We start from the raw sequence: 27,084 nt of genomic DNA on the forward strand, positions 1-27,084 counted from the left end.
CAGCAGGAACCCACAACACAGCAAAGCTACCATATTAGATGATAGATGGATAAAAAACTGACTGGGATAAAAACAATTTATTAACAAAAAAAAAAAAAAAAAAAAAAAAAAAAAAAAAAAAAAAAAAAAAAAACTTACAAAACAACAAATTAAAGAAATGAAAAGATATAAATGAAGTAAAGAAGGCAGTACAGTATATAATAAATCAAAAAGGACTTAGCTGTCAAAGCAGGAGCTCTTCAAGCTTTAGTCTTCTTTTTTCTTTCTTCGACTTAGCGCGCCAAGACCGGAGCGTTTTAGATACGTCCGACCTCAACGAGAGCTAAGCACGGAATCAATATCCTAATCGAACGCGTGCATATAATACTATAACTTATTCTCAACAAGTTAGCATTTTTTCAAAGACACAACATTTTATTTTTATCATGCCCAGAAATTCAGCCTCACCCATCCGAAAATCAAGGCTGCATGTAAATGCGATCCCCACAACAGAGAAAGTGAAATTCAAAATAAGAAGGTATTGTCTTGTACTTGTAATTTTAATCTTAGAATCTGTATACTGTATACTGTATGTAGACTTTATAGCTTAGTTCATTAGAATATATTTTGATTTCGAAAGTTTATGTTCTAAGCTGCTAGCTAGCTGCTCTTCCAGAAAATGCAGGACAGCCACATCAACTTCACATTTAGGAAGCGATTTTTTATATTTCCAATACCCTGTATCGCAGCATAATTTAGGCATACGGGAGAAAGGTAAATTTTTCCCCTGGTCTCATTATCATTTCATGTTAGCTTAGTTTTGCATGGATTTAAATAATGACCTGCTCTAGTAGTTAGGGTTAGTTAAAAACATAAATTCTACTTCATATGTTGCTACCATATTTTCAAACATTTAAAGGGAAACTGCAATAACTATCAAGTTATTATTTTTTGTTAAATACGAAAAGCATAACAAAATAAAAACAATTTCTTAGATTAGTGGTTATAGCTCTCGTACTCTGTGCGGGAGACCGGGGTTTGATTCCTCTTGGCGGCGATTCAACATGGGCGAGTGAATGTTACCATAGCCCCGGGTTAACCCAAGCCATGTGAGGGAAATTAGGGAGATGACACACTGTGTGGGCCGTTGGATGTTGCCGGGAGTTGTCTAGTAGAGCATGGGCCCTAATTGGATCTGTGTAGCTCAAAATGAGCATTAAATACTCTATGACTCTCCATCTAAGCCATGGCTCCTCCTGAAAATAATAGACAGGGTATATCCCTCGATATTTGTGAGGCTAGCCATGTAAATAATGCACATCTATCTATCTATCTTTGTTTTTCCTATTTACCTTCACAACTTTCTCTTAAAAAAACACCAGCCAGGGTCAATTTTATTCAAGGCTTAAATACATGGTAAGGTTAAACGGACTGTTTAGATGTAAGAAAAAACCTATAAGTTTAGTTGCTGGTAATACACCTGTCTACACGTTAAGATGAAATGTTCAAGTTTTTTTAACACTAGTACTGGTTTTGATTAGAAACCGAAAAATATGCTCAAATCTTTAGTTTAAACAATAGCTCATTAATCATTCTGTTAATTTTAATAAACAAAACTTAGCAAAAGTTAAACATGTCCAACTTTTAAAAAAACTTATAAAACTGAAAAAAGTTGTTACATCTTTCCTGTTTACACAGTAAGTTTTTTTATCTTACATTGAAACGGTCCGTTTAAACTTACTGTGTATTTTAGCCTTTAGGACCTTAATGTAAACTTTTAGGATTAAAATAGGTAACCACCAATTTTCACACAACAACCAGATCACCAGAAGTAAATGAGCAGTCTATACAGAAGGGCCAGAGAACCGACAGCGAACGAACAGAGAAAGCAGAGGACTGACTGCAAATGAACTTGAAACTCTGTACCGGAGATCAGCCTTACTCTAAACAAGAAGGAATATATTTCACGTTAACCTGCCAGGGTGTGATCTTACAACTTTTCGCACTGAAGCAAACGCTGTACACTCTTTTTTATAAGAACCAGTACAATCTTGCTATTTTATTTTATGAGCATTTTTCAGGCAGATTTGTTCAAATTTTATTCCAGGTAATAAGAACACAAATTAAAAATTTAGCCTTGAGTGTTTATATGACAAAAATGTTCATGAATGCAATTTAGTCTTATTTCTAGGTGAGAAAATCGCAAGCAAAAAGGATTATAGATTAAAAGGATTACAAAAAGGCCCCAAGCAGTTTAGCAGGTCAGCCCCTGACTCAACCCATGTTGCTTACTTTGTGTTTTTGTATCAGTTTTGAAATAATCCCATGCTCTTCGTCACAACGCATTGTGCATATTTAGTGTGTGGTTGCTTTGCAATGTTTTTAGTCTAAATGATGACATCCGTTTGTTCTCCTTTCCCTACGTTTTTTTCTCTAATAGTATTATTTTTTGGACTGCACTGTCACCATACTGCTGGTTTTCTGGTCGTTCTGCATAGACTGCTCATTAGCTGCTGGTTCTCTGGTAGTTAAGCAACTGTGATCTTTTAACTTTTAAAAATAAATCAACTGCATCTTTGCAACATCTTTACATTGCCCCCTTGTGCTTAAAAATAAAGAGTACATGTATGTCGTCCTGTGCTGCTTAAAATAAAAAGTTCTGTGAAAGATTGATTGATGATGTTACTGACATATCTAATTTCCAGGTCAACCAAAATTTAGAAGAATTGCTGAGCCAATATAAAGTTATTCAAACACAAGTAATACCAGTTTTTGATCCTAGATAAATGCTATATACCCTGCTGACTGTTTTGTTTATTTCAAATTTGATGTTTTTATTTATATGCTTTGAACTGGCAGAAGATTTTCAACTTGACAGAACATAATATTGAACACTTATTAAAGAGAATGAGGAAAGCAAGTTTAAAACCAAAACGTTAGGAGACCTGGGACAAACAAACAAGTGTCATTTTGGCAAAAAATCTATGTTAATCAATTCATCTTTATAATATCTATGCATTAATAATGTTTGAATGCACATCCCTTAACAGGTCTAAAGTTACAGATGACACAAAATGTCAAAATTTGCTATTACTTAAATATGACATCATAATTTATTCACCATAATTAAATCTGAAATTCTTGAAATGTAAATATCTTGTTTTAAATATCTTAAACCGACTTGTTAACCAACTCTTTAAGCTCTATATTATTTATATTTTATACTTTAGGTATAAAATGATTGGACTATATATAATTTTTTATCACTAAAAAGTTTTATCACTGAAAATTTTATGATTTTCACCTTTTTAGCAATTCTTCATAGCTGGTTTATAAAATCTAAAAAAAATATAAAAAATAGAGAATAATACGTCTGCAAAAACCATGTCAGCATTTTATGTCAATCATTTACCTAGTTTAGTCATTGTGTCAAGTTTTATAGTTAGTGGCGTTTGTCCTTCCTTGAGTTCAATAGGAATGGTAAAATTAACCATCACTTTAAAACTATACCCAGAATAAAAGTAGGGTTAAAAATTTATCAACACAGAAAACTATGATTTGTTTTTTTTTCACTTTGATTGATTTTTTCACTTTCCCCAAACATTGTTTACATACTTAATATATTATATATTGCGTTATGTGTATTGTAGCTATTATTGTATTGAAAAAATTTTTATAAAAAGTTTGAAACACTCAAGAAGGGAAAGAAATAGAGAAGGGAAATTTAAATTCGAAATGTTGTGGTTCCAAAAGATAAAGAAAACATTACAACAAAAAGAAATATAACAGTAATTTTGCTACATTAAACCTGCAATGCAGATGTTTAAATGTGAATAATCTTCAGAACGAAAAGAGCTTTTTTATAAAAATAAAAATCATGTAATCAACTTTTTAGGCTCTATATTATAAGTCCAACGTCATTTTATAACTTGGATTCCCTTTTACTAAGCATCCTTGTTATTTCTATCCTCATGTTTTTTCTAATATAATCCATTTAACGCTAACAGTCTGTATGTGTTTGTGTTTTCCACTTTCTGCAAAAATATTATATTTGCGAAATAGTTTTTGAAGTATTATAGTATCCTTAAGGGAAGAAATGAATGTGAAATTAGTGTTTCCAAATTTTACTTGTATTTGTGAACTTAAATTTTGATATCGTGAAACAAGGGTCATGTTATTCCATTCTTTTTTTTTTTTTTTTTTTTTTTTTTTTTTGCACTTTACTTCATTTTTTGTATTAATTAAGGAAAAAGTTACACAATTGAGGTTACTATTTTAGTTGTAATTGCTTTTAGTTTGGGCTTTTATGTTTTATTGTAACAATTTGTGTAATTATTCTTTATTTTTTTGTTTCACATTTTTGTGGGAATTTTTTACGCAAGGTTGATGTGTCCACAGTAATTTTACCATAATTTAACAATGTAAGTATGCATGTAAGACAAAAAACATTATTCAATGACATGTTTAGTGCTTTTCTGGGTACTGGACTGTCAAAGAAGTCACGTCAATGGGAGTTAGCAACTCAAGCTTTGCAGTGCTTCACACTACTGTATATTGATATGTGATATATATTTATACTTTTTTGATGTATAAGGTGCCCGTATCGTTACACTGGTACCAAACACCAACTGGCCATTCGCTAACTAATAAACACCTGTTTTAAATATTAGTAACTCTCTCTTCATATTCTGTTTCACTGAAAAACTACCTAATGTGTTTTTATACATTGTTTGGTAAGGTATTTCTGCTACAGAAAAATCAGCCTAAAATAGTTGGATTTATATTTCTTCATTTTACACACTGATTCATCAAACATAAAAAAATACAAAAATGTAAATTTACTTCAGCATTTTTATAGGTTCCCTCGTTGGACATAATTTCTAAATTTCCAATGATTCAACATAATGTCTATAAGTGCATTCATCTTTATTATTATGTATTACATTTTTGTATTACTAGCTTAAAAAAGTAAAAATGATACAGTTTAACAATATCAGTGTTAAGAAAGTTTTGAAGATTCTGATGCGGTTTTAATTGTCGAAGGTGAAAGTATACTTGGATTTGCATCACCTCTTTTTAAAGCCATGTTGTCATTAAACTTTAAAGAAGGAAGAGAGAAGGTGATACATCTTCCCGGAAAAAGCAGACTATCGATATCGATGCTATTAAATCTCATTTATCCGTCCAATTTTATAAAAATAACAGGTTTGTTTTCTTGTTCATTGATCTTCAAGTGTAATGTGCGTAATAAAGCAGACATAAAGTAACCACAAAAATAACAATAGATCACATGTCTGTCTATCCATCTGGCTGTCTCTGTCTGTTTTAAATTCAGACAAACCACTTTTTCAAATAGTTTACTCTCTGGAAATATTGTTTGGATATTGAAGCGTACAAAATTAATATTGGATGCAATATTTCTCGCAAAGGCACACCAGGAAAGCTTGGAATTGACTAATTAACTAATCGTGAAAACGTTTTAATACCTTTAATGTGTTTTTTATTGCAGATATTTCTTTTAAATAGTGCTATCCTATCTTATTGCATATTGTTTGTACTTATAACCAAAGAAACTTGAATTGATCTATTATTAATCGAAAACATAATTTTTTACACTTCTTCATACTTCTCACCATAAGTTTGCCTTTCAACTATCACTTTAAGAAAGAAACCATCTTCTCAAATGATAATATTTAGACATTTAGACATTTTGACATTTTATTCACTCAGTACTCTTTCAAAACATTTTTTTTTCGTTACGAAACACTATGTGGTTACTATATTTTCTTTAATTTTGGATTATTCATGCTGTCCAATATTACTAGAACTTGCAAATGAGTATGATTGATGCAAACAAATTGATGATTACAGGTGCGGATCCAGGGTTAGTCAGATAAGTCGCGTGACTAAGTGTAAATTTGACGAAAAATGTTAGCCAAGCGAAGATGTCGACGATCAAGGCGTTGCAAACGGAGGGCGTTAAAAATTGTAATTTTTTTACGGCGAAAAGCCATGGTTCACAGCCCTCTCCAATTCGCCTATAGCGATGTTGACGTCAAAGTTGTGACGTCGCTACCATATAGACTGAGAGGGTTGCAAATTATAGCTTACAGATTTTGACTGATTCATTTTGACTAATCAGTCACTCAGTCAGTCAAAAATCAAATAGCTATGGCCCGCAACCCTCCCCATCTCACCTAAGGGGCCTGTGACGTCAAAATCGTGACGTAATTTTCACACTCTATGCGTAGTCCAACAATATGTGGCCCGCAGCCGGCGAAGGAAATTTAGGTTCCGTTTTGCGTGGTTACTGATAACCTGTTAGGCTATAGTTTTAACTCCCATCCGTCAGGATTAGTCAAAGACTCACGCCTTTTGGCTTGGATTCTTTCCGTACTATTATTGATTATGGCTGCAGCAGATATGTTGGCGCGGGTGCTTACTGATTTAAAGTGTGATAATTTTGAATCTGTTCGTAAAATGCAAAAAGAACTTTTAGAAAGTGTTTATTCTCGAGCATTTTTGTTGTGTGGGGATATTTATCCCTTGGTTGGTAAAAGTCTTCATCGGAATTCAGGTCCAGATATATACCTTCCATCTGAGGCGAGGTGTGAGGATAAAGGAATTATTGTTTTAAGGTGAGAAGTATGTTTTTTACTCTCCAACACACCTTGCATTTATCTAAAGGTTTTCAGTATATCTGCTACGAAAAGCTAGTTGGGGAGAGCTTTATACAACAGACTATTAAATTAAAACCAAATACAAAAAGATTTAATTAGCTAATAGCTAGGGCTAATACACCTTTACGATAATTCGGAAAAAATAACACTCCATCGCAGCTTATTTTGCAATCAGAGGAGGTAAACATTACACTTTTATAAGAGTTTATTAAGGAGAAAACACTATTTTTCGTGATAACTTTTCTTGCCACGTTTTGTTTTTAATGAAAAGTACACATAAGTTGTATCTTATTATTATTAACGTTTCCTAAAAATTTGAAAGAAATTGATACGACGGAAGTTAAAAAACTGGAGAAAACACGCTTTCGTCTCTAACAAACTCTCATAAAAACACGAGTTTTACCTCCTTTTTTTCGATATTGTAAAACGATGGAGAGCCGTAGGAACGCATGTACAATTGAATTGTCATAAAGGTGTATTGTTTTTGTAATATGAGCTTTGAACAGAATTTTCAGCATTGCGGAGGAATTCTTTCTCAATTAATATTTGTGTTGTTATTAGAAGCAAGAACTTGACATCTGGATAAGTAAGGTTGGTGATGAAAATAAACAACTCTTCGAATGACTATTAAGAAACAAGTTTGTTGAGTAAAAGGTCATGGTAAAATATATTATTTTTAGATCCAATCCATCAGGAGACTGTCTATACAGCTCAGCATCGTTGGTATAGGCATAGGTGATAATTCTCTTGTTGATGTTTTGAGAATCTTGACATCCATAGAACTTTTCTTGCATCCTTCCTTTTATTCCAATCATCCTTGTTTTCAATTTGCTTTTAAAAACCAAAAGGCAAATATTTTTATATCTGAGAAAAGTTTATTCAGATTTTCCCTTTCCCATATTGTTTGTGATATGACTCTTTCTCCTGAGGAGGCAGTTAAAGCAGAAGCAATCAACAACTGTACCCCCAAGACATGGTTTCCTTTTCTGTCAATACTTGCCTTGTCAACAGTAATAAAGAGAAAAATTAACACATTTTACCCACAATTCGGTTTGTTACAGTTTGTTACAACTTTCTTTACACAGTGTATATTGCCACACCCATCTATTTTACCTGATGAAGATCAGTTAAAAATTTTATTTTGTTATGAAGATATTGTTAAGTCTGGTGTAGACTTCAAGCCAAATCATTACGTTCCCCTTTTTCCAGGTTGAAACTTTCTTAACTGAAAGTTGCATTTTCCTATTTCAGCATGCAAAAAGCAGTAAAAAGCCCTTCTTAATTCTTCTTTCAAAGTTCAAACGAAACTTGAGTTTAGCCCTATGAATAAACAAATATATCTGAACAAATACATGGGTTGAGGTGTGTTTGTATCATATCACATGTATGTATATTTCATCTTCATTATCCTGATCTTTCCATATTCTTATTTTTTTTGTTATTATTGTGTTTTATTTTGCTGTCCATGGCTGGTGTGATCATTTGATTCACCTAGTCATGCTGATGAAGCCTGATATTGGCAGAAACAGCAGGAGTTTATAAATAATGAAATATATTCACAATTGTCTCACTTTATTGTAGTTAATCCCTGTTAATTTTAGTGGTTTTATCTATCTAAAATAAGACGTGTAAGACGGAGATTTGATTCTTATAAAAGATGTTCTTAGGAGATTTTGTTATAGCTTAGCGTTTCTTTTGGTCAATTTTATTAATAACTAGATAAATCGGAAGACAATTTTTCGGCGATTTTTGTACCCGCAAAGCTTAAAATTTAGCCCCCAGCTGCTAAATTCAAGACTCAGTCTTGACTAAGTCTTGAAAAAGTCTGGATCCGCCCCTGGATTATTTACATTGACACGAAATCAGATGTTCCTTCAATGCATTGATACTGGCTGGAGTTTCTTCTGGAGAAAACAAAGGAAAAAGAAACATGTCAAATATTATATTACAAGAAGCGATAATTCCAGGAATAGAGCGTTTACCAGATCATACAAAATTGAAGATATTTTTAGGCAAAATAAGTGATATAACATAAAGTAATGATTTAGTCTGCTGTGGATTCCCATCAGAATTGATAAAATTTTGCTGTCGTGCAAAAATATTTCGTACTAGCTCAACTCAGCTGGATTAACCTATCATTTTTACAATAATGTTTTTTGTAAATAGATGTAATCCTTTTTCATGTTATCGACTCTCATACAACAATCACATCTAGTACATTTGAGTACTAAAAATACAGTGTCCCTCTCGCCTTTTATTGTCTATTTCCGAACATATATAAAAAAAATTGTTTTCTGTGCTTCTTCATTACAAGCTCGTGAGCTTATATTAAAACGCAAATGTGTCCTACAAGAATGGAAATTTTTGCCTCTCTGAGCACCGACACGGGAGTCGTTGTGTGTTCGAATCTCATCTTGGTAACTATTTTTACTTTTTTTTCTTTTTTCTTTTTTAAAAAGATAAGACAAGTGTTCAAAACACTTGTTTAACTAACTAGTAAATAAAGGTGTTTCCACCAAACTTTTTAAAAGTGAATATAGGCAGAATTAACTGAATTAACGAATTTCGCAAATTTTGGGGTTTGTTGGTTTGTGGCCTTCTTCCTGTCAGTCGGATCACCCAAGACGGACCCATCGAAAATTAAAAGTTCGAGGAATTTTCCGTTCAGGAAGATCTCACAAATCAATTTTGAAAAATAAGTGTGTAACAAATATTATTGCGTATCTGAATAGTAAAATATGTCGTGTCTAACTTCGTAACAAAAATCCCAATTTGATAGACAGCTTTTTGTAAACTTTATTCGCGAGGTTGTTTGCGTATATCATACGTCTTGTTATACGTTTATCTTACCAATTGACTTTTTAAGAAAAACAACCCACCCTTAGGCTTAGCCTGTCTAATACATGATTTCGAGATGTGATTTAAACTCTGAGCAAATTAAACTTTATTGAAAAGAACTTAGACAAATATATTTGTTGTTATATATAGTCCATTAATGGTATAAAAATGAAAAAATTGACAAAATAACGATTTAGCTAGGTGTTTCAGGGGTCCTAAAGGAGTGACGATTTTATAAACTTATAGAAAGAAAAGAAAGCACTAAATGTTGTACTGTTATGTATGGAACGCCAAGGCTGCCTTATTCGATGATTTCATTCGGTCATAAAACACTATTTGTCGCTAATTGTATTCGATTTTGTTAAAATTCATTCGATTTTGTAAAAATTCATTCGATTATGCGCTAAATTCATTCGATTATGCGCTAAGTTCATTCGATTATGCGCTGAATTCATTCGATTATGCGATGAATTCATTCGATTATGCGATGAATTCATTCGATTATGCGATGAATTCATTCGATTATGCGCTGTTTGCATGTGATAAATTATTCGATGCGCTGAATTCATGCGCTAAATTATTCGATGCGCTGTTTGCATGCGCTAAATTATTCGATGCGCTGTTTGCATGCGCTAAATTATTCGATGCGCTGTTCGCATGCGCTAAATTATTCGATGCGCTGAATTCATGCGCTAAATTATTCGATGCGCTGTTTGCATGCGATAAATTATTCGATGCGCTGAATTCATGCGCTAAATTATTCGATGCGCTGTTTGCATGCGATAAATTATTCGATGCGCTGAATTCATGCGCTAAATTATTCGATGCGCTGTTTGCATGCGATAAATTATTCGATAGTTTTGGCGCCTCAATCAAAATTAAAATTAAAAAATGGTAACCTCTGAATTTCTTAGAAAATTAACAATTTCGCGGGAACACTTTACCATAGTGTTACGATTAAGCGTCAGTCTAATCTTGCAAAGTACATCGAAAATTTCTGAAGAAACTACGGAACATTTATTCTCCTATAATATAAGAAAATGAATACAAACGATAAGAGCTAAAATATAAAAAATATTCTCTCTGAATAAAACAAAAATTAAGTGTCCCTTTGGAAAGGGACACCGTAAACAAAACGAAGTTTACAAGTAAACAACTACCAATTATAAAATAAGTTTTGAATCAGTGAAAAGGTAACGAAAGAAAGCATAAATGTTTGCATTTAATCACAAGAGTTAAGTTCCTAATAGGCATAAATAATAAAACTGTCGACGACTTTTAAATTTGTCCAAAAAATCGACTAGAAAAGGCTAAGTCATATAAACCGAACAGAGCGTTTTCGTCTGGAAGGGAAATAGCATTACTTTCCATTGGTAATTGCAATTGATTAATGCAAGTGTTACTTGTCGGAAGAAATCGACCTTCTTCCATCACCGGAACAAATTTTATCGAAGGGGCCAGTGCAAATCCTAACAAAGGCTCTTCTTCACTTCCAGTGACAAACCTTAGTACATCGGGAAGCGAAACACCCGAACGTTTTCCACCTAAACAGTAACAAAAATAGAAAGTTTATATATAGATATTTCTTCCGCACATAATTTCTTCCCTTAAGGTAGCAGAAGCCAGCTTCCTTTGTGAAACTCTGCTCATACAAAATAAAAAATGTTTGGCTATTTAGTTTATAGAAAAGCGGAGCGAGCGCGTGGAAATTTAAATTTGACACTTACCATGTGCTTGCCTCAAATATTTCATTAATGACGGATAAAGCTTTTTCTGCCTGTAATGTTCGTTTGACCCTTCAGCTGCCCATTTTGGCTGAAGCAAGTTGACCAGTTTTTTAAAAGTGAAAGTAGCATTAGGATTGGGTCGGAAAAGGTGTAGCATGATAGGAAAGGCTTCCACAATCTGAAAGCAATGATAACTAATTATAATGATAAATAAACTCATTGAGTGTAGATGTAAATACAATGCTCAACAGATCTTTTCCTTATGTATTTACTTACCGTATTTCCTCTATTAACGCCCCCTCTAATAAACCTTAAAATGCTGAATTTAGGTATTAGAAAACAGACGGATAAGAGGAAATACGGTATGTTAAGAGAAAGCTTTATGAGAAAAAGCTTCTTTTAGAGAAACATCCAAAAATATATAATACAAACTTGGAAAATTCCAAGATCCTTGAAAGCTCTTCGGAGTTCATTGAATTTGCCAGGTTCTTCGTTAAAAAATATTTTTTGCAGGTCATCTTCTTCCAAAAACTGTGGAAATGGGCCATTCTGAAGCAAACTCAAGCCTAAAAAAATAAGAATAAACACTCATTTTCATAGAATATTTATCTTTTTAGATTTTTTTTTAGTTTTTAAGAAGCTCACAACAACAAGAAATGTTTTTGTGTTCCTTTTTTCAATTTCTCACAGTGGTATAACGCTGAGTGTAATTACGTACCAAAAACTATTCCAATATCATAATAATCACTTAAAGGAAACAAGTTTATTTCACAATCAAAGTATTTTTCTTTGATTTCTCTTATTATCTGTTGAAAAAACTCTTTTCTTGGCCCTCCATAATCTTCTGCCAACTAAAAATATAATAATATAAATGATAAATAATATAATATAATGATTACACAAACATGTCTGGTAAAATAAACAAATTAACTGATGAACAAAAAAACAATCTTAATATTAAACATGAAGATAAAAATAATACTCTTTCCTACCTCACCATAAAACTGCACAGATAAACAAATCAACTTATTTTGCAGTTCCCGTATCTCTTCTAAACCAGTTTCAATAAGATTGGCCCGATCAACCATGATAAAATTTGTTGGTCTGTCATCATGAACCGCAATATCAGTTATTTCTAAACTTCGACCTTGAACTAACTTCTGCTGCATATACCGTAATATCTCGACTGGTGAATTCACTTGATTATCAATGCAATAACTGATGATGTTGTTAATGTTTGCATTGAGATCAAATTCTTCGTTGTTATTAGCATTATCCTGCTTTTGATCTCTTGTTTCTGGAATGTACTCATAGCTTATTCGAAAAGCAGATTCAGTTTCAGTTATTTCATTGTTTTCCTCTTCATGGGTCACCTCATTTGATAACACAGGGGGTAATGCAACTTCTGAATCATCACTAGATTCATAGTATGGCATGCATAACTCAGTATGTTGTCTCAGTTCTTCGAGACAAAACTCCTCAAAACAATTTAAACATTTTTCTTTGATAGAAGTTGTTACTGTACTTGCCTTTTGCAGAGGTATTACCGACAACGACTTTTGAATTGGACGTATATAAATCTTTCCTTGTCCTATGGTAGCTTTCAAAGATATGGAATTTAGTTTGCAATTCAAAGGTTCAAGGATCCTGCAATTTGGGATACATTTTAATAACTCAAACCCGCCACAATGTTTTAAAGTTGGAAAACCTTCAGTTTCTCCATTCTCTTTGTTTTGTGCATCTGCCATTAATTTGGTGTAAACGACAGTCTCATCATCATCAATATCAAAAGAAATCTTTTTTAAACCAAGGCCAGCATTATGTAGCACTTGCTTTTCTGAAGGTGTTGGTAATTTTGTTCTTGTTCTGTCAGCTAAGCAGACAAACTGGCCTGTCCAAGTTCTTTTCTTTGCTTTTTTTGATCTACCATTTGGTTTACTACTGCTGCTGCTTCTGCTGCAGTTTCCATTTGTCTGTCTTGCATATGGCGCGAATAGTGTTCTTCTCTCTTCTCTGATTCTACTGGACGGGCCTTCCCTACTATTAGAATTTTTTTGACGACACATGTCCTTAAGACGGATCCTGTCACCCAACCTTTGCACTCCCAGACGTTTCAGATCCTCATCCGTAGCAGCCATAACAATATTGATATCCACCTTTTCTTCATTAAATCGGGGGAGAAGGTTTAATAAACCTATGTCAGTAAGAATATTTTCGATAGAAGCCATGTATACTATTAGTTGTTGCTAAAGAAGAAAGACAGTATTATATGATAGTATCCCCATAGAAATCTGTAATTTAAATAATAATATTTTTTGTTAAAGAAATATAGCTTTATGCATTTTAAAAAGAACTTTTCAATCATTTAAGATGCAATCAAATTACTTTAAGATACAGGGTGCCACAGGAAGAATTTGTTTGAACATAAAACTTACAACATATATAAAGGCTCTTATATATATACACCATGTTAATAACAAAAAAACAATTCAAATCCAGTTAATATAGTTCTTCAACAAGAAGAAAAGTAAAGAAGAAAATAATATATATATATACTATTTACATGGATTATATATATGTAACATAGACAACTTTCTGAGCCCTCAAAACAAAACAAATTCTGAACTTGGTTCTCAGTTCATAACTTAATTTTGATGAGTTAATTTTCCAGTTCACATTAAGCGAAGTGAGAATGTATCCAAAAAATTACTCATAAAAAATAAATCAATCAAAATACACCAAAATTCACAACTTTCAATGTCAGATTATTATTCTTGGATATATTTTTCTATTATATCCAGAGCCCGTAAATAGCTGTTAATTCCACTGTTCTCATGTTTAGAATCATCCGTTATAGTTTCTGAAAGCTCTTGAAAACAATTTTGACTTATCTGCTGATGAAAAACAAAGATTGGTCTCTCATTCTCCTCAGGTTCTTCCTCTTCAGTGGATAAATAGCCTTCTACTCCATAAAGTTGATCAACCTCATGAGGGGCAATACCCACAGGATTGGTCATCTGTCCAGAAACCCACAATCTGATGGGAGAAGAGTTGACTGTTCTCAATCGGTGAGTAGACCATGCTTGTCTCCACCATTCAAGCTTAGCAACAATTAGGGGCATATATATATAATGCAATGCAGACAAATGCAATCCATTTGTCGCATCTAAAATACCTTTGTCTTCCATAAAGTAAAACAGGTTATAGAAATAAGACAACACTCCACTAAAAATGTCTCTCCAAAGTCTTTCCACTCTTTGGTTGTGTGTACTTTTACCTGCTATCACACTTCGCCTGTCAGTTCCACGCTTTTCTAGCATGTAATCTGCTACGAGAACATTTTCCTTCCCTTTGTCACACCTCAATCTGCTTGGAAGACCATATTCGCCGACTGCGAATTGAAAACATTGAAGAATAGTGTCCGATTTATTGTTATCGGTGCAAAATAAACCGACAGGTAACCGGCTAAACCCATCAACGATCCCAGTAGTTATAAAATACCAGCGCACCAATTTGTGGTTTGTGTCTATATGCCACAAGTGGTTTGGCCCTTGCACGTTATAGATTCGACGGTGCAGCCTCCTTTTGCTTCTAAACTGAATACCATCTTTATCAATTCTCTGCAAACTTTCTCTTAGCACTTGCCTTTGAATTCGTATCCCACGTTCCCTTAACAGTTCTCGTAACATAACTTCGCCACAATTAGGAAACTCTTGAGTCACAGTGCTCAGAATTGAATCACACTCTTCATTAGACATTTCTGTAAAGTTATGCTTTTTAAGCCCATACTCTTCCATTCTTCTATAAATTGTTCTTTCTGAAACGCATAAGATATTGCTGATCTCCGAAATGAGACAGCCGTCATTGAGTAGGTTTTGTAGGACTTCTTCAGGTATTAGGAATTTTGGAGCTCCTCCATTTTCCCACTTTAACTTTTGTGGTTTAATTCCACCAAAGCTGCAAAATTTTACCCTCAAGTTCATTATAACTCCATTATCTGTTACACCTAAGCTTTCGAAATGCTTTAGAGAAAGCTTTGGTATCAAATCAGCGGTTATATTTTCTTCACTAAACTTCAAAATAAGGTGTTTCAATCCAAGTTTCTTTAATATAGCTCGTGTTCTTTCGTCAGCCATATTAATTTTGTAATCCTTGAGTTTTGATTGAGGCGCCAAAACTATCGAATAATTTATCGCATGCAAACAGCGCATCGAATAATTTAGCGCATGAATTCAGCGCATCGAATAATTTATCGCATGCAAACAGCGCATCGAATAATTTAGCGCATGAATTCAGCGCATCGAATAATTTAGCGCATGCAAACAGCGCATCGAATAATTTAGCGCATGCAAACAGCGCATCGAATAATTTAGCGCATGCAAACAGCGCATCGAATAATTTAGCGCATGAATTCAGCGCATCGAATAATTTATCACATGCAAACAGCGCATAATCGAATGAATTCATCGCATAATCGAATGAATTCATCGCATAATCGAATGAATTCATCGCATAATCGAATGAATTCAGCGCATAATCGAATGAACTTAGCGCATAATCGAATGAATTTATCGCATAATCGAATGAATTTTTACAAAATCGAATGAATTTTAACAAAATCGAATACAATTAGCGACAAATAGTGTTTTATGACCGAATGAAATCATCGAATAAGGCAGCCTTGGCGTTCCATAGTTATGTGGTAATTATTCAAGTTATGTTGAATATTGAAGGATTTTTTTTTCTATTTTTTACTATTTTATTACACTTGTAAAAAATACAAACTGTTGACACAAATGCAGTATTTCGTAATAATGTTTTTGTTTTGTTGTTAATACAATTTTGATACGATTTTTGATATTTTATTAAAACCTATTATATTCTTTTTATTATATTTATTTTCTTACTGCCAAGAAGGACTACTGCGTTCCAGTATTCTTGCAAACTTGCAGATTCTAATACATAAGAGAATACTAATAATAATTGAGGAAATTATATTTTTCAACGCATTATTAATTACTCTAGTCGTATGCTCATCTGGCTCGTAAATAGACAGAGCGAACCAGGCCGAAAAGGTCATATAGCTATATTATAATATATAACAACCTGTTTCATTATTATGCTGTCTGTTTTCTAGGACCTGTTCTTTTTTTCAATCGTTCGGAAAATGAATAATTAATGAGTTACTTTCCTCCTGAAAGATTAATCGCTTTGTCCTTTCTTTTAAATTAGATGACAACAAGGCTTAGAAAAATAATTTGTTTCTATTGGAGATTTTTGGTTATATGATCACTGGTTTGTATAGATAAGTACACACTTTTTTAAATATACTCTGTAACGTTAAGCATACAAAGAACGAAGTATATTTGAAGTTTTTTACGCTTAACACCTAATGTATTATATTTTTAAATGTCTAGTTTTTCTTTATTCAACATTTTTGTTATCACTTTTCTAAAGATTTTTGTTTCCAGTGTAAAAAGGTACAAAAATTACAACATATGAAAATAGAAAAGAAAAAGCTTACTTTCGTCTGACTCTCCTATGGAACTTCACAGAAATTTGATATATTTTTATTCTGTTACGTTTTATGTTTAGTGATAGATAAAGTCTACTGTGTATAAATTCTTACCAAAATGGCGGTGTCCGAAAAAACAGAAGAGAAAAAACATCAGTATGCAGAACCATGGGATGATTCTGATGTGATTTTAAAAGTTGAAGATGAAACGTTTCATGCGCATTCAAACATACTTGGTTTTGCGTCTCCTGCTTCAAAGCCATGTTGTCCTCCAACTTTAAAGAAGGAAAAGAGAAGGTGATCAATCTGTCAGGGAAAAACAAAACAATTGACAAATCAGACATTTTTCTGCTGCTCCAAAGAAAAATGGAGAAATAAATGGATGTTTGCCTGTCACAGACACAGACATCCGCCCCCTTCAATAACTTTTCATAGGGTTGTTCAAATTGGATCAAACTTGCCACACTTATAGTACGTCATAAATAGAACAAAATGGCAGCAATAACTATTTGCTTGCGTCAGCACATTTTCTGTGACGTCATCAGAAGCGTAAAATTTTCTTTGGACCGAATAAGGTTAAGGAAAGTATTTTATTTTGTATTTGATGTGTTAAGAAACACGCCTTGAAAAAACCCATAAAATGTTAAAACGCAAGAAAGAATAATATCGGGATGTATATAATGAGTGCTTTAGAGTACAACAACCCGCCGTAGTAATTTTCTGTCAACAAGAGAAATTTTATATGAAGTTTGTCAATTCATATCATTGATAAATTTCTTGAAATAACCAATCGACATCACTTAGCCGGTGTTTTGCACCCGGTAGGCTGCAAAAGTGTTACATTGACAGGCGTGTAAGCCAAGTAAGCGACGTCGGAAAAGACGTAGTTGCGCTTTGTACTCATTTGCATTATTGAACAATTTGCTTCATTACCCGGAATGTCTGAAAAATCGTGAAATCCAGTCTGGAAAAATAGCACACTAAGATATTGTATTTGAATGAATAACCTAAGATCCTAAATGGACTGTGGAGATGGACAAGCGAACTTTGGAATGTCTATTTCTCATATGGAAACGGCTTTCTCGATTGCTTGTAGCCACTAGCTTTAAATATTTTTCCTCTATTGCAATAATTTAGGCTTCGGTCACCAATTATTCCAAAAACAAGTTTTGGGGTGGTTTTAACAACCCCAAAAATTTTCTTAGTTTGTGATTGTATTAACCTCATAGGAACAATTAGTCACCAGTGCATTATATCCCAATATTGCACAGTCTTACTCAAAAAAATGGCGCCCTGCTAAGCTTGTTAGGTGTTCAGATTTTCTTGACTGTACGTAACACTCCTTTAAATCACTAAAGGTGTTGGGTATTGCCATCTGGCAAGGTAATAACCTTACCTGTAAAGGCAATTAACTGAAAAAACAAGAAAAATACCTTTGCAAATAAATTTTCTGACATAAAGGTTAGTAATGCATAAATATGTTTCGCACAATTATACTGCACCACTTACCGTTTAGCATAAAAACTTTAAAAAGTCTAGTAGAAACGTAAACACAATTTTAAAACAATCATTTACATCATAACTTCCAAAAGTAACAGTAGATCCACATAAGTAAATCTATAGTTTTCTCAAGTGTTATTTATTCAATTATTAAGATTCACTGTTAAACCAGCAACAATGAGCCTCTAGGTCGAGGTGATACCCTTGCAATGATGCAGGTTATAAGCCTAGCAGAGCAGTAGTACTATTGTAGTTCTTTGTATGCTTAGTTATCAAGCTTAAAAAGTCTATAGTAGGGGGACTGGATTTACCTGACGGTATTTCTTATATCTTAGACACTTTTACTAGGTTAGAATAATGAACATAAAACATATATAGGAAATAAGTTTCTAAAGTTTTGATTTTTCAAGCTCAATACTTATGGAAAGTCGTTCGTGTACGGTTGCCATTATTGGCCAAGGTGTAATTGGGGCTTTAAAGGCACTTAATCACCCTGTAGGCAACTTTTTTTGAGGTACCTCTTTTATTGTAAAAATTGAAAGCTATACATGAGAAAACATTACCCTGAAAATTTTTTTGAAAACTGACAACCAAAACAAGTTCAAATGTGTCATAGAAATAACAAACTTACCCTAATTTCTCTTCGCCTACAGAACGGCCATTGCATTTCATTGCACGAATCATGCGATAATAAGCGCACGGCAAAATCGGTCACATGGTTGCTGGATTCATGCCATTACAGAAAAAAAATGAATGAAGGAGAGCATCCGTAGCTGTGTTTCCATCGTAATGCTTTTATAAATGTATCACCAAAGTTCCGAACATGATAAATCAGATAAATCAGTCGAAGTTTCTGTGTTATTCTTAATTATTTAAACTTTTTAACTTACTGAAATAAGGCTTCCTTGCAACACTGTGCACTTCTTCTTGTTGATTCTGAAGACAGCTTCGCCTCGCTAGCTGTCTTACTTGTTGATTATTTTCCTTTGTTCAAACAGTTAGTCGTTTCCTTATGGAGACGTATCAAATCTGGACAATTAGTATACCTAAATTTTCAGAATTTCCCCTTTCATGCTTTAAATTTATTTATCTCCATAATGCAACAACTATCTTCAACTATCACAATGAGCATTCTCCCCCGTTGGGTATTTTGGCTTATAGTATGCAGTAATCCAAGAAAGAGCGTGATAAGCATTAGTTATCATAATTTATAACAACGAGGAAATGCTGTGATTTCTTTTTTCTGTTTTGTTTTGTCTGGTCTCCAAAAACAATGGCGAATAGAATAGAAGAAAATTACATCTAAATGGAGAAAGTGATACGGATGTTTTTACGCTCGGCCGCTTTTTTAAACAGAACCTAAATTTCTTTCCACTATTTGATGTCATCTTTTGCAAAGAAAAACAAGTCAAAAAGAACAGCGTGAACGAAACCGAACATAATGGCGATTTTATCGAACACCATCTCAGTGCTCATTTAAAGATAAGGCCGTTTGGTTACCTACGGTTTCACACGAACATTTTGCGACGGCCCGCCTATTAGACAAGAATAAGAGATCAACAAGATCGTTAAATATGGTGGCTGGAAGAAAACAACAAAAATTCAAGATATTGAAGTACAATTATTTCCATTTCTAGTAGGTTTTATATCCTCAAATTTTCAGGAAAGTCATAACTCCGTCTGAACTTTGAAATAAATATAAAAAATGTATATGTTAATTTTGGGTGATTACACGCCTTTAAATGCCTTGTCATAAAAAATATTACGGATGGCTTTTCAAGACATTGCACCTGAAACTGGTTGAAAGATTTAGGAAGCACACGTCTTTTTCATCTTCATGAAGAATCAATACCCAATCATTAACATTAACACCCTCAAAGCTCAGAGGATTCATGTCAATATCAAGCGTTGCATTTTAGTTCCCCTAATATCTGTTATTCTTTAGGACACCCTCATTACTGGATAGTCTCCTCACTACCAACCTTACCTTTGATCTCATCACCACATTCACAGTCACTATTGTTTAGCAGCATTACCCTTCTTTTATCGTGAGTGATGAATTGTGCTTTTGTGTAATCCGTTAGGATTATGTCAGAACGATCAGCAGATATAATATACTACATATTTCGTGAACTTTTTTATAAAATTCTAAAAATTTTCTAGATTATGCTCAAATTCTTCGGAAGGGTATTCTGATCTTTAACACAATAGGCATCTTGAAACATCGATATTTCAACGTTGGTAAGATTCAACATTGGTACCACGCCATTGGCTGTCCTTACAAAAACGGTGGGCATAGACTCCGCAGAAAAAACTGCACTGTCAATATCGTTTTAAAAAACAGAGCCAACCCTATTCATAGGACCCTTGCCATTGCCACTTTTCTGTAAAAATCCAGGTGATTTACACATTTTCTTCCGCAAATCTTTTTGACAGAAACGTACATCCAGAATCCCTTTACTGGCAGGATGGGCTATCGGTAACGATTAAAATGGGTTCAAGGTCATTCACGTCGAGGCTAAGGGCAGATATAATTGATTTAATGATGCCCACACAGCAACATTCTAATAGTTTGTGTTATCAGATAATGCTGCAACACAGTTTTTTTCATCATTTAACTGGTATACAACTGCTGTGTTAACAGAAACTTTATTATCAAAATAGTAGGCACTTTTCTCTTGTCTACATTGAAATAATTTGGCATTTTTGGACCAATGCATCGTAATAGCAACTGCTTTGTTGAGAGTCATCTATACGTCTATACCTCTACGTCGTCACCTCTACGTGTTAATGTGAGATTTTTCGTTTTTTGTGGTCTTTTAGTTTTTGCACCTCATGCAACAACTTTTTCACAATCTTGTTTGACTTTTCAGTTACAACAACCTTTGCACTGATATATGATTTAATTTGATTTCTCTTGACAGCTGCTTGGACTTCTTGGTTTTGTTACAGGCTCTGTTTGCCACTCTTTGTAAGTAACTAAATTGGTGGTGGGCAACTTTGTTTTTTAACCTTTAATTTTCTGATCAGTCATTGCAAGAGGAGATTCAAGTGTGATACTAAGATCTTTTAGTCCCTCAAATTTTATGTCAGGATTAAGGCATACTTTACAAACGTCCCCCAATTTTCAGGCTTTGGCTTTTTAATATTGCTAATCGCAAACCGACAAAACCTTCGTAACGAATATTCAATCATTGTCTTTTCCATGAACTTTTGATGCAGGACCTCAACTATTCCTTCGATAAGACATAATCACCTTTCTTGTCTGGTGGTTGGAAGGAGTCGTCAGCATTCATAATAAAGTCACTGACTTTTACCAAGGTCGGGCAATAGCTTAACATTGAAGCAGTCGTTCTTCCCAAATTATTAATACTTTGTTTTGTCGCCTTTTTTACGGGTGACATAAAGGATTGCCTTTCTTTTCAACGTCTTTCTTTTCGACATGGAAGGCATGCTGTCCATTATAAATGACACTTCTTTCTTACTTATACTACATATCTAATGATTCGGTTAGTCATCTGCTTGCGTTGGCGTTGATGTTGTGTCATCCTGTTTTGCTAGTTGTCGCTTGAGCCGTTGATTTTCATTGCATAAAGTTGCTATTTTAATATTCAGCATCTGAAGGAAATAATATCAATATACTTTATGCTCATAACCAAGCTTTAACTTCTGTCGTTCTTTGAGTTCACGGATACGGCATGCTGATGGTGAATCTTCTCATTCATTTATTTACTATTGCTGGAGCAAAGATTTGTATTTTCGAGTTGGATGGTCTCACAAACAATCTTTAAAAACATTAAACATCTACTGACAGGCAGAAAATATAATTTTTTAACAATCTGGGTTATTGGTTATCGGTAAAGTTTACAGATCAATGGATTTTCCTGAATATGTGTAGTCAGATATAAGGTGCATTTTGATCCAAACCGTATGGCAACACCTTATCCATTTTTCTGCCGTACGTAACACTTTTTAGTGATAAAACTACCGTATAAAAGTTACTCAAGGGTTGGTCAGATTTCTCCAGATCTAAAAACCAAGTTTTACGTACGGCTTTGGACGGATTGGTGATCGAAGCCCATTTGTTTCCAGAATTCAACTATTGGGTTGTTTACAACTTGGAGAATCACTTTAGCTGTAGAGAGTTGGTATAAAGCTTGTTTAATGATAAAAGTGTTTTCAGCGAATTTTCACAACCAAGCTACCTATCTAGCCACGCTCATCTGAATTGAGAGTTGCATCTATATTATAATGCTTGTATACGTCTGTCTGTCACGCAAAATGGTAGCTTAGCTGCGCAATAGCGAGAAGCACGCAATGCGGTATAAAAAGGACGGGCGAACCCGTGGATTTTCCACGGCTAACGACTAGTTATATCAAATACCCTTTCCAGGTTGAAATAAGAGAGAAAATTTAATTTAAAAGAACGGCCATTGTGATAGCGAAATGAGCTAATTAGTAATTTTTTAAATATATAAAACTTTCTTTTACAGTAATCCATTTTACTGTATAAGCTTGCAGGTGTTTTAATTAAACAAGGATGTATCCAAAACTTAACAAAATCAAAAGTTCATAAATCTTATAAATTTTCCGTTGTTAGGGAGCTGGGTCATGCTAAACCGCACACGAAATATTGTTGTTCAAGGTATGTCATTTCTTGAACATGATGGTTCAGTAGGCGACGTTTCGCGAGACTGTAGAGAAACGGAATTCATAAAAAATAACCAATCAGAAACAAGCTGTAAAGTACGGTTAATAACGATAATTAACATTTTCGAAACTAGATAGAAATAACTAGAACTGTAGGACTGGCAACTAAATCTCGGAAGGCTGATACCCGTTGCTTTTATGTGTTTGTCACGTTCTACTGTATTGATGGTTTTTATTACCTTCCTAGCCGTTGTTCTAGATTCTTTGTCATTGATTTTGTTCTCATTCATTGATTTGTAGATAATCTATTGGTCAATGTGTAGGAGTCGATGGCTCTTTTAGCTTGTCGGTCATGTTTATTTTGTCTGATAGAGTTGCTGTTAGAATCTGTAATTACGCATCAAAGAATTCTTTGCACTATATGATCGAACTAGCAAAACGTTTTTGCGCATAGCTGTTTCTTTAAGTCTCTGGAATTCGCGAATTACGCCATGCATTGATCTTCCTTAACTGGAATAGTAAACATATCTACACATCAAGACTGCAAAGGCACTTTTAGACAGTAAACTATTCGATAAATTTTATGTGAAGATTACTAAAAAAAAAATACTTAACGGATTATTAATATAAAAAATATTACCAGAAGCAAAGAAATAGTCAAATCAAAAAATAATCAATTTTTTTTTTTCATTTTCCACCATTATAGCTTGTTGGGTTCAGAGATAGAAAATGATCTCATCTTATTTATTTTTATTCCTCCAATGTGTTAGCAGACTTTTCTGTCAACATTTTTGGCCATACAATGTCTTCTTCCTTTTTTTCGGAAGGATTTACCCCCTCCTATCAATGGCCATATAGAGTCCCCCCCTTCCCAAAATTTCATCTCTAAAACTGTTAAAACACATGATCATGCATATTATTTTATTAAACATTCTAAGTTCTGCACGATCAGGGGAACAGATGAACAAATTTCGTTAAAGTTTCTGTCACTGATTTATGTCTCTTCTGTTTTTACAACTTCTCAGGGTAACATAAAATACTTTTATTTTATAGTCAGATATATATATTTTATAGCATACTACTATTATCCATCTTTTAAAGCAATTTTTTATTTTTATACAGGTTCCTATTCTTGCACCTGTTGTATCTTTTGGTAACCGTGCTTTGTTTCATTTATAAGATTGAATCGTGTGTTCGAACCACCTTTTCTGTTTCTTCTAGAGTATTCGTCTTGCAAAGGTCTACTTGAACTGGGACGAGAGTACGATATTAAAAGGATAGCACCTCTAGTGGATGAGTTTCTTCGTCACGACCTTGAATGCTCTTTAAGTGCACTTAACCTGGCTGATGAATACAGTTTGACGAAAACAAAAAGAAAATGCATCCATGAATTTATTAGTTTGTGTAATAGTGGATCTTTTGTTAACGAATTTTGTGGCGACTGGAGCAATATTTCTGTTGAATCAAAATTTCTAATAATATGTGGTAAGGTAAAAGCATTGACAGATAAAAGACAAACTTTTTGTAAGTATTGTCATAGAGCTTCATCTTCCTGTAATCATTATGCTACTGATGTTGTTAGCATAAAAGACATTTTCTCGCTTATAAGAAGCGTCCAAGATTTGTCTAGCAGTTTGAGTGCATAACTATTTGTATAGAAGCTAATACTCACGTGACCTTTTTTAAATTAATAAATTAAATAATTTTTTTATTAATGGACAAATTTGGTCATAATAAATGTTGCTAATTTATTTTTTGAAGAAGAATTATTTTATACCACAATCTTATTCTGTGTTTTTACGGATTTCGTTGCGATTACAGCAGCCTGCGAAATGAGAATTTATTTCTGCGATTGACAGTTTACTGACAATAGGCAGGCAGATATTGCTGGTCTAGCTTCTTTTTTGAGACGTGTCTTGTTTCTGCAATACTGACACATACTGGCAACCTTTATGTATTTATCTATTACCTTTAATAGATGTAGTTACTGGTTAATTACCAGTTACGCTTGACAGGTAAAAGTTTTGTAAATGGCAACCACGCTTTTCTAGAAGTGTTTACTAAAATTTTCGAGCTTCTGAAATATTTTGACAAGATACCATACCCTTTAACCTAAGATTATTTTTTTAATGTAAATAAATTGTTCCAGAAAATGTTTGTGTGATTCACAGAATCGCAACTTGCACAAATCAACAATTTGTGCAAGCTGCACAAAATAGCACAAATCAACAAATATAAGTTATTTTACGCATTTTAAATATTGTCTTTCCCTTAAAAGCCTATACAAAAATATGAAAAAGCCATAGTTTCGAAAACATCAAATTTAAATCTAGAGAAATCAGTCATTTCGGTTGGATACCATCCTGTCCCACAAAAATTTGCCCAAAATGTTAAAATCAACCAGTTAAGAACACAAAAATTTTCCTTTTTAGTTCCGTACTGACCTTTAACAACAATTTTGAACCTAAATGTCAAAAAATCAATGAGCAAAGAATAAACTTAATCAACAAAGATCATTATTTTGGAAACATTGTATACGGTTCGTAAACAAAAGTTTACACACAATGTAAAACAGATCGGTTTTTAAGAAGCACATCTAAATCAACAAAAATAAGTTCATTCAACATGTCGTATATTACCATTACCCATTAATCTTCCACAAAAAGGTTATGAAACACATCAAAATTTTAAAAAATCAGTGATTTCAGTGCATACAGTCCTCGCATTTAGATTACAAAATATAAAAAACAAAAACAGTTTCCGTCAGAACATTAAGTATATATTTTTTTTATCATCAGCAAACATTTATCCCAACAAAATTTTGTAAAATTCTCAAGAAAAACAAAAACGTAAAACCATGGAATTTTCTTCCAGCAAAAATTACATCACATACAGTTAGTTCTCCCAAACAATAGTTGATAATACGAAATATAAAGACAAAGTTGTTTATATAGTTTGAAGATGTATTTAGTGTACGAAAAGCTTAACAAATAAATACTTTTTAACTTTCAAACTCGTTTTATTTTTTACCTAATTAGTAAAATATGGCAGTTATATATTTTTGCCGATAAAGACATCAGCTTTACAACAGCTTACAGTGAAGTCTGATTTACAAAGATTTGTTCTTTTAGTGTATATATTGCATGTGGTTTATTTCCACAAAAGTTTACACAAAATTTAAAAAAACAGCATTTTGCAACACAAACAATATGAACTGACAAACATACCATCCCCTTGTAAATTTTTTAACCCGCCCAAGTCATAAATCCACGTAAATTTCCAATCGAATGTAAAAAATCCCTGTAAAAAAACTTGCATTTTACATGTAGGCTGACAAAAGTTTACCGGGATGTCAGAAACAAAACAATAAAAATAACTTAACACACACACTTTAAATTCTATAAAATTCGTTTCACTTGTCATATTGTGGTCCCCTTGTAAAGTTCACAGGTAATGTGAAAAATATATACTCTATGGGCATAACAATGAGTCACACCATCCTATAAGTTCAAGAAAGATTTTGTAGCTAGCTTGTTACATCATAATTCGTGTTAAAAAAAGAAGAGATAGGTTAGAGCTAGCTAAGAAGATTGGGATGGGAGCCTTAAAGCTAACATTAGCTATCAGATAACAGTAGCTAAGACACTCAGTTAAATATACTTAAACTGGGGAGTCTTAACTGGGTCTACAGCTAGCTATTCATGCTTAGTAAAAGACATTATAAAGAGAAACAATAGTAATGTAAAACAAACCAAAGTTTTCTGTTTGTCCCGCAAATTAGTTTGTTAGCCAGCGAAAAGCTTTATCTAGCATTTTGAATTTTAGTACAAACCATTAGTTACGCACCAGGGGATACATTAATTATGCAAAAAAATTTTAAACAAATATGGCTAGCTTTTTTATTTTTAAAAAAACGCGGTAAAAACTTTATGAATTTGGAGCTTTAATGGATTTTTTTTTGAGAATGCGTTTCTGCTTGACAATTTTAAGTGTACTACATAAAAAAGTAACATGCAGCCTCGGCGACATAAAAGCGGAACGTCTAAATATATCAAAGTTCTTACTTTTTCTGAATCCACTTGAAACCGTAGCATGCATTCTCTACTTTTAACTTTACTTTACTACTTCCTAGCTCCACTCTTCACTTCCGAAGTAACTTCTTGTCGCTTTCAACTTTATTTTTCTACTTCTACTT

At 33.3% G+C, this 27,084-nt stretch overlaps 2 protein-coding genes across 2 annotated transcripts; one reads left to right on the forward strand and one right to left on the reverse strand.

Annotated features, from left to right (window-relative positions):
• The first annotated feature begins 337 nt into the window (after positions 1-337).
• LOC130647423 (uncharacterized) lies at positions 338-27,084 on the forward strand. The gene is made up of 2 exons (XM_057453275.1): positions 338-5,184; positions 24,111-27,084. The coding sequence occupies exons 1-2, from the start codon at positions 5,064-5,066 to the stop codon at positions 24,533-24,535; spliced, it is 546 nt and encodes a 181-aa protein (XP_057309258.1). The 5' UTR covers positions 338-5,063; the 3' UTR covers positions 24,536-27,084.
• Positions 10,500-13,592, reverse strand: LOC130647421 (uncharacterized). The gene is made up of 5 exons (XM_057453273.1): positions 12,217-13,592; positions 11,943-12,075; positions 11,657-11,790; positions 11,225-11,402; positions 10,500-11,041 (listed from the first exon to the last, which is right to left on the reverse strand). The coding sequence occupies exons 1-5, from the start codon at positions 13,450-13,452 to the stop codon at positions 10,776-10,778; spliced, it is 1,947 nt and encodes a 648-aa protein (XP_057309256.1). The 5' UTR covers positions 13,453-13,592; the 3' UTR covers positions 10,500-10,775.

The sequence above is a fragment of the Hydractinia symbiolongicarpus genome, chromosome 6 (assembly GCF_029227915.1).
Source record: "Hydractinia symbiolongicarpus strain clone_291-10 chromosome 6, HSymV2.1, whole genome shotgun sequence".
NCBI lineage: Eukaryota > Metazoa > Cnidaria > Hydrozoa > Anthoathecata > Hydractiniidae > Hydractinia > Hydractinia symbiolongicarpus.

Excerpts from the sequence above, each read along its gene's own strand:
- LOC130647423 (XM_057453275.1), top strand. The coding sequence starts at position 5,064 with ATGTTGTCATTAAACTTTAAAGAAGGAAGAGAGAAGGTGATACATCTT. Across the intron at positions 5,185-24,110 it reads CAATTTTATAAAAATAACAG|AGTATTCGTCTTGCAAAGGT; the intron begins GTTTGTTTTCTT and ends TGTTTCTTCTAG.
- LOC130647421 (XM_057453273.1), bottom strand. The coding sequence starts at position 13,452 with ATGGCTTCTATCGAAAATATTCTTACTGACATAGGTTTATTAAACCTT. Across the intron at positions 11,403-11,656 it reads AGGATCTTGGAATTTTCCAA|ATTGTGGAAGCCTTTCCTAT; the intron begins GTTTGTATTATA and ends CATTGCTTTCAG. Across the intron at positions 11,042-11,224 it reads ATATTTGAGGCAAGCACATG|GTGGAAAACGTTCGGGTGTT; the intron begins GTAAGTGTCAAA and ends GTTACTGTTTAG.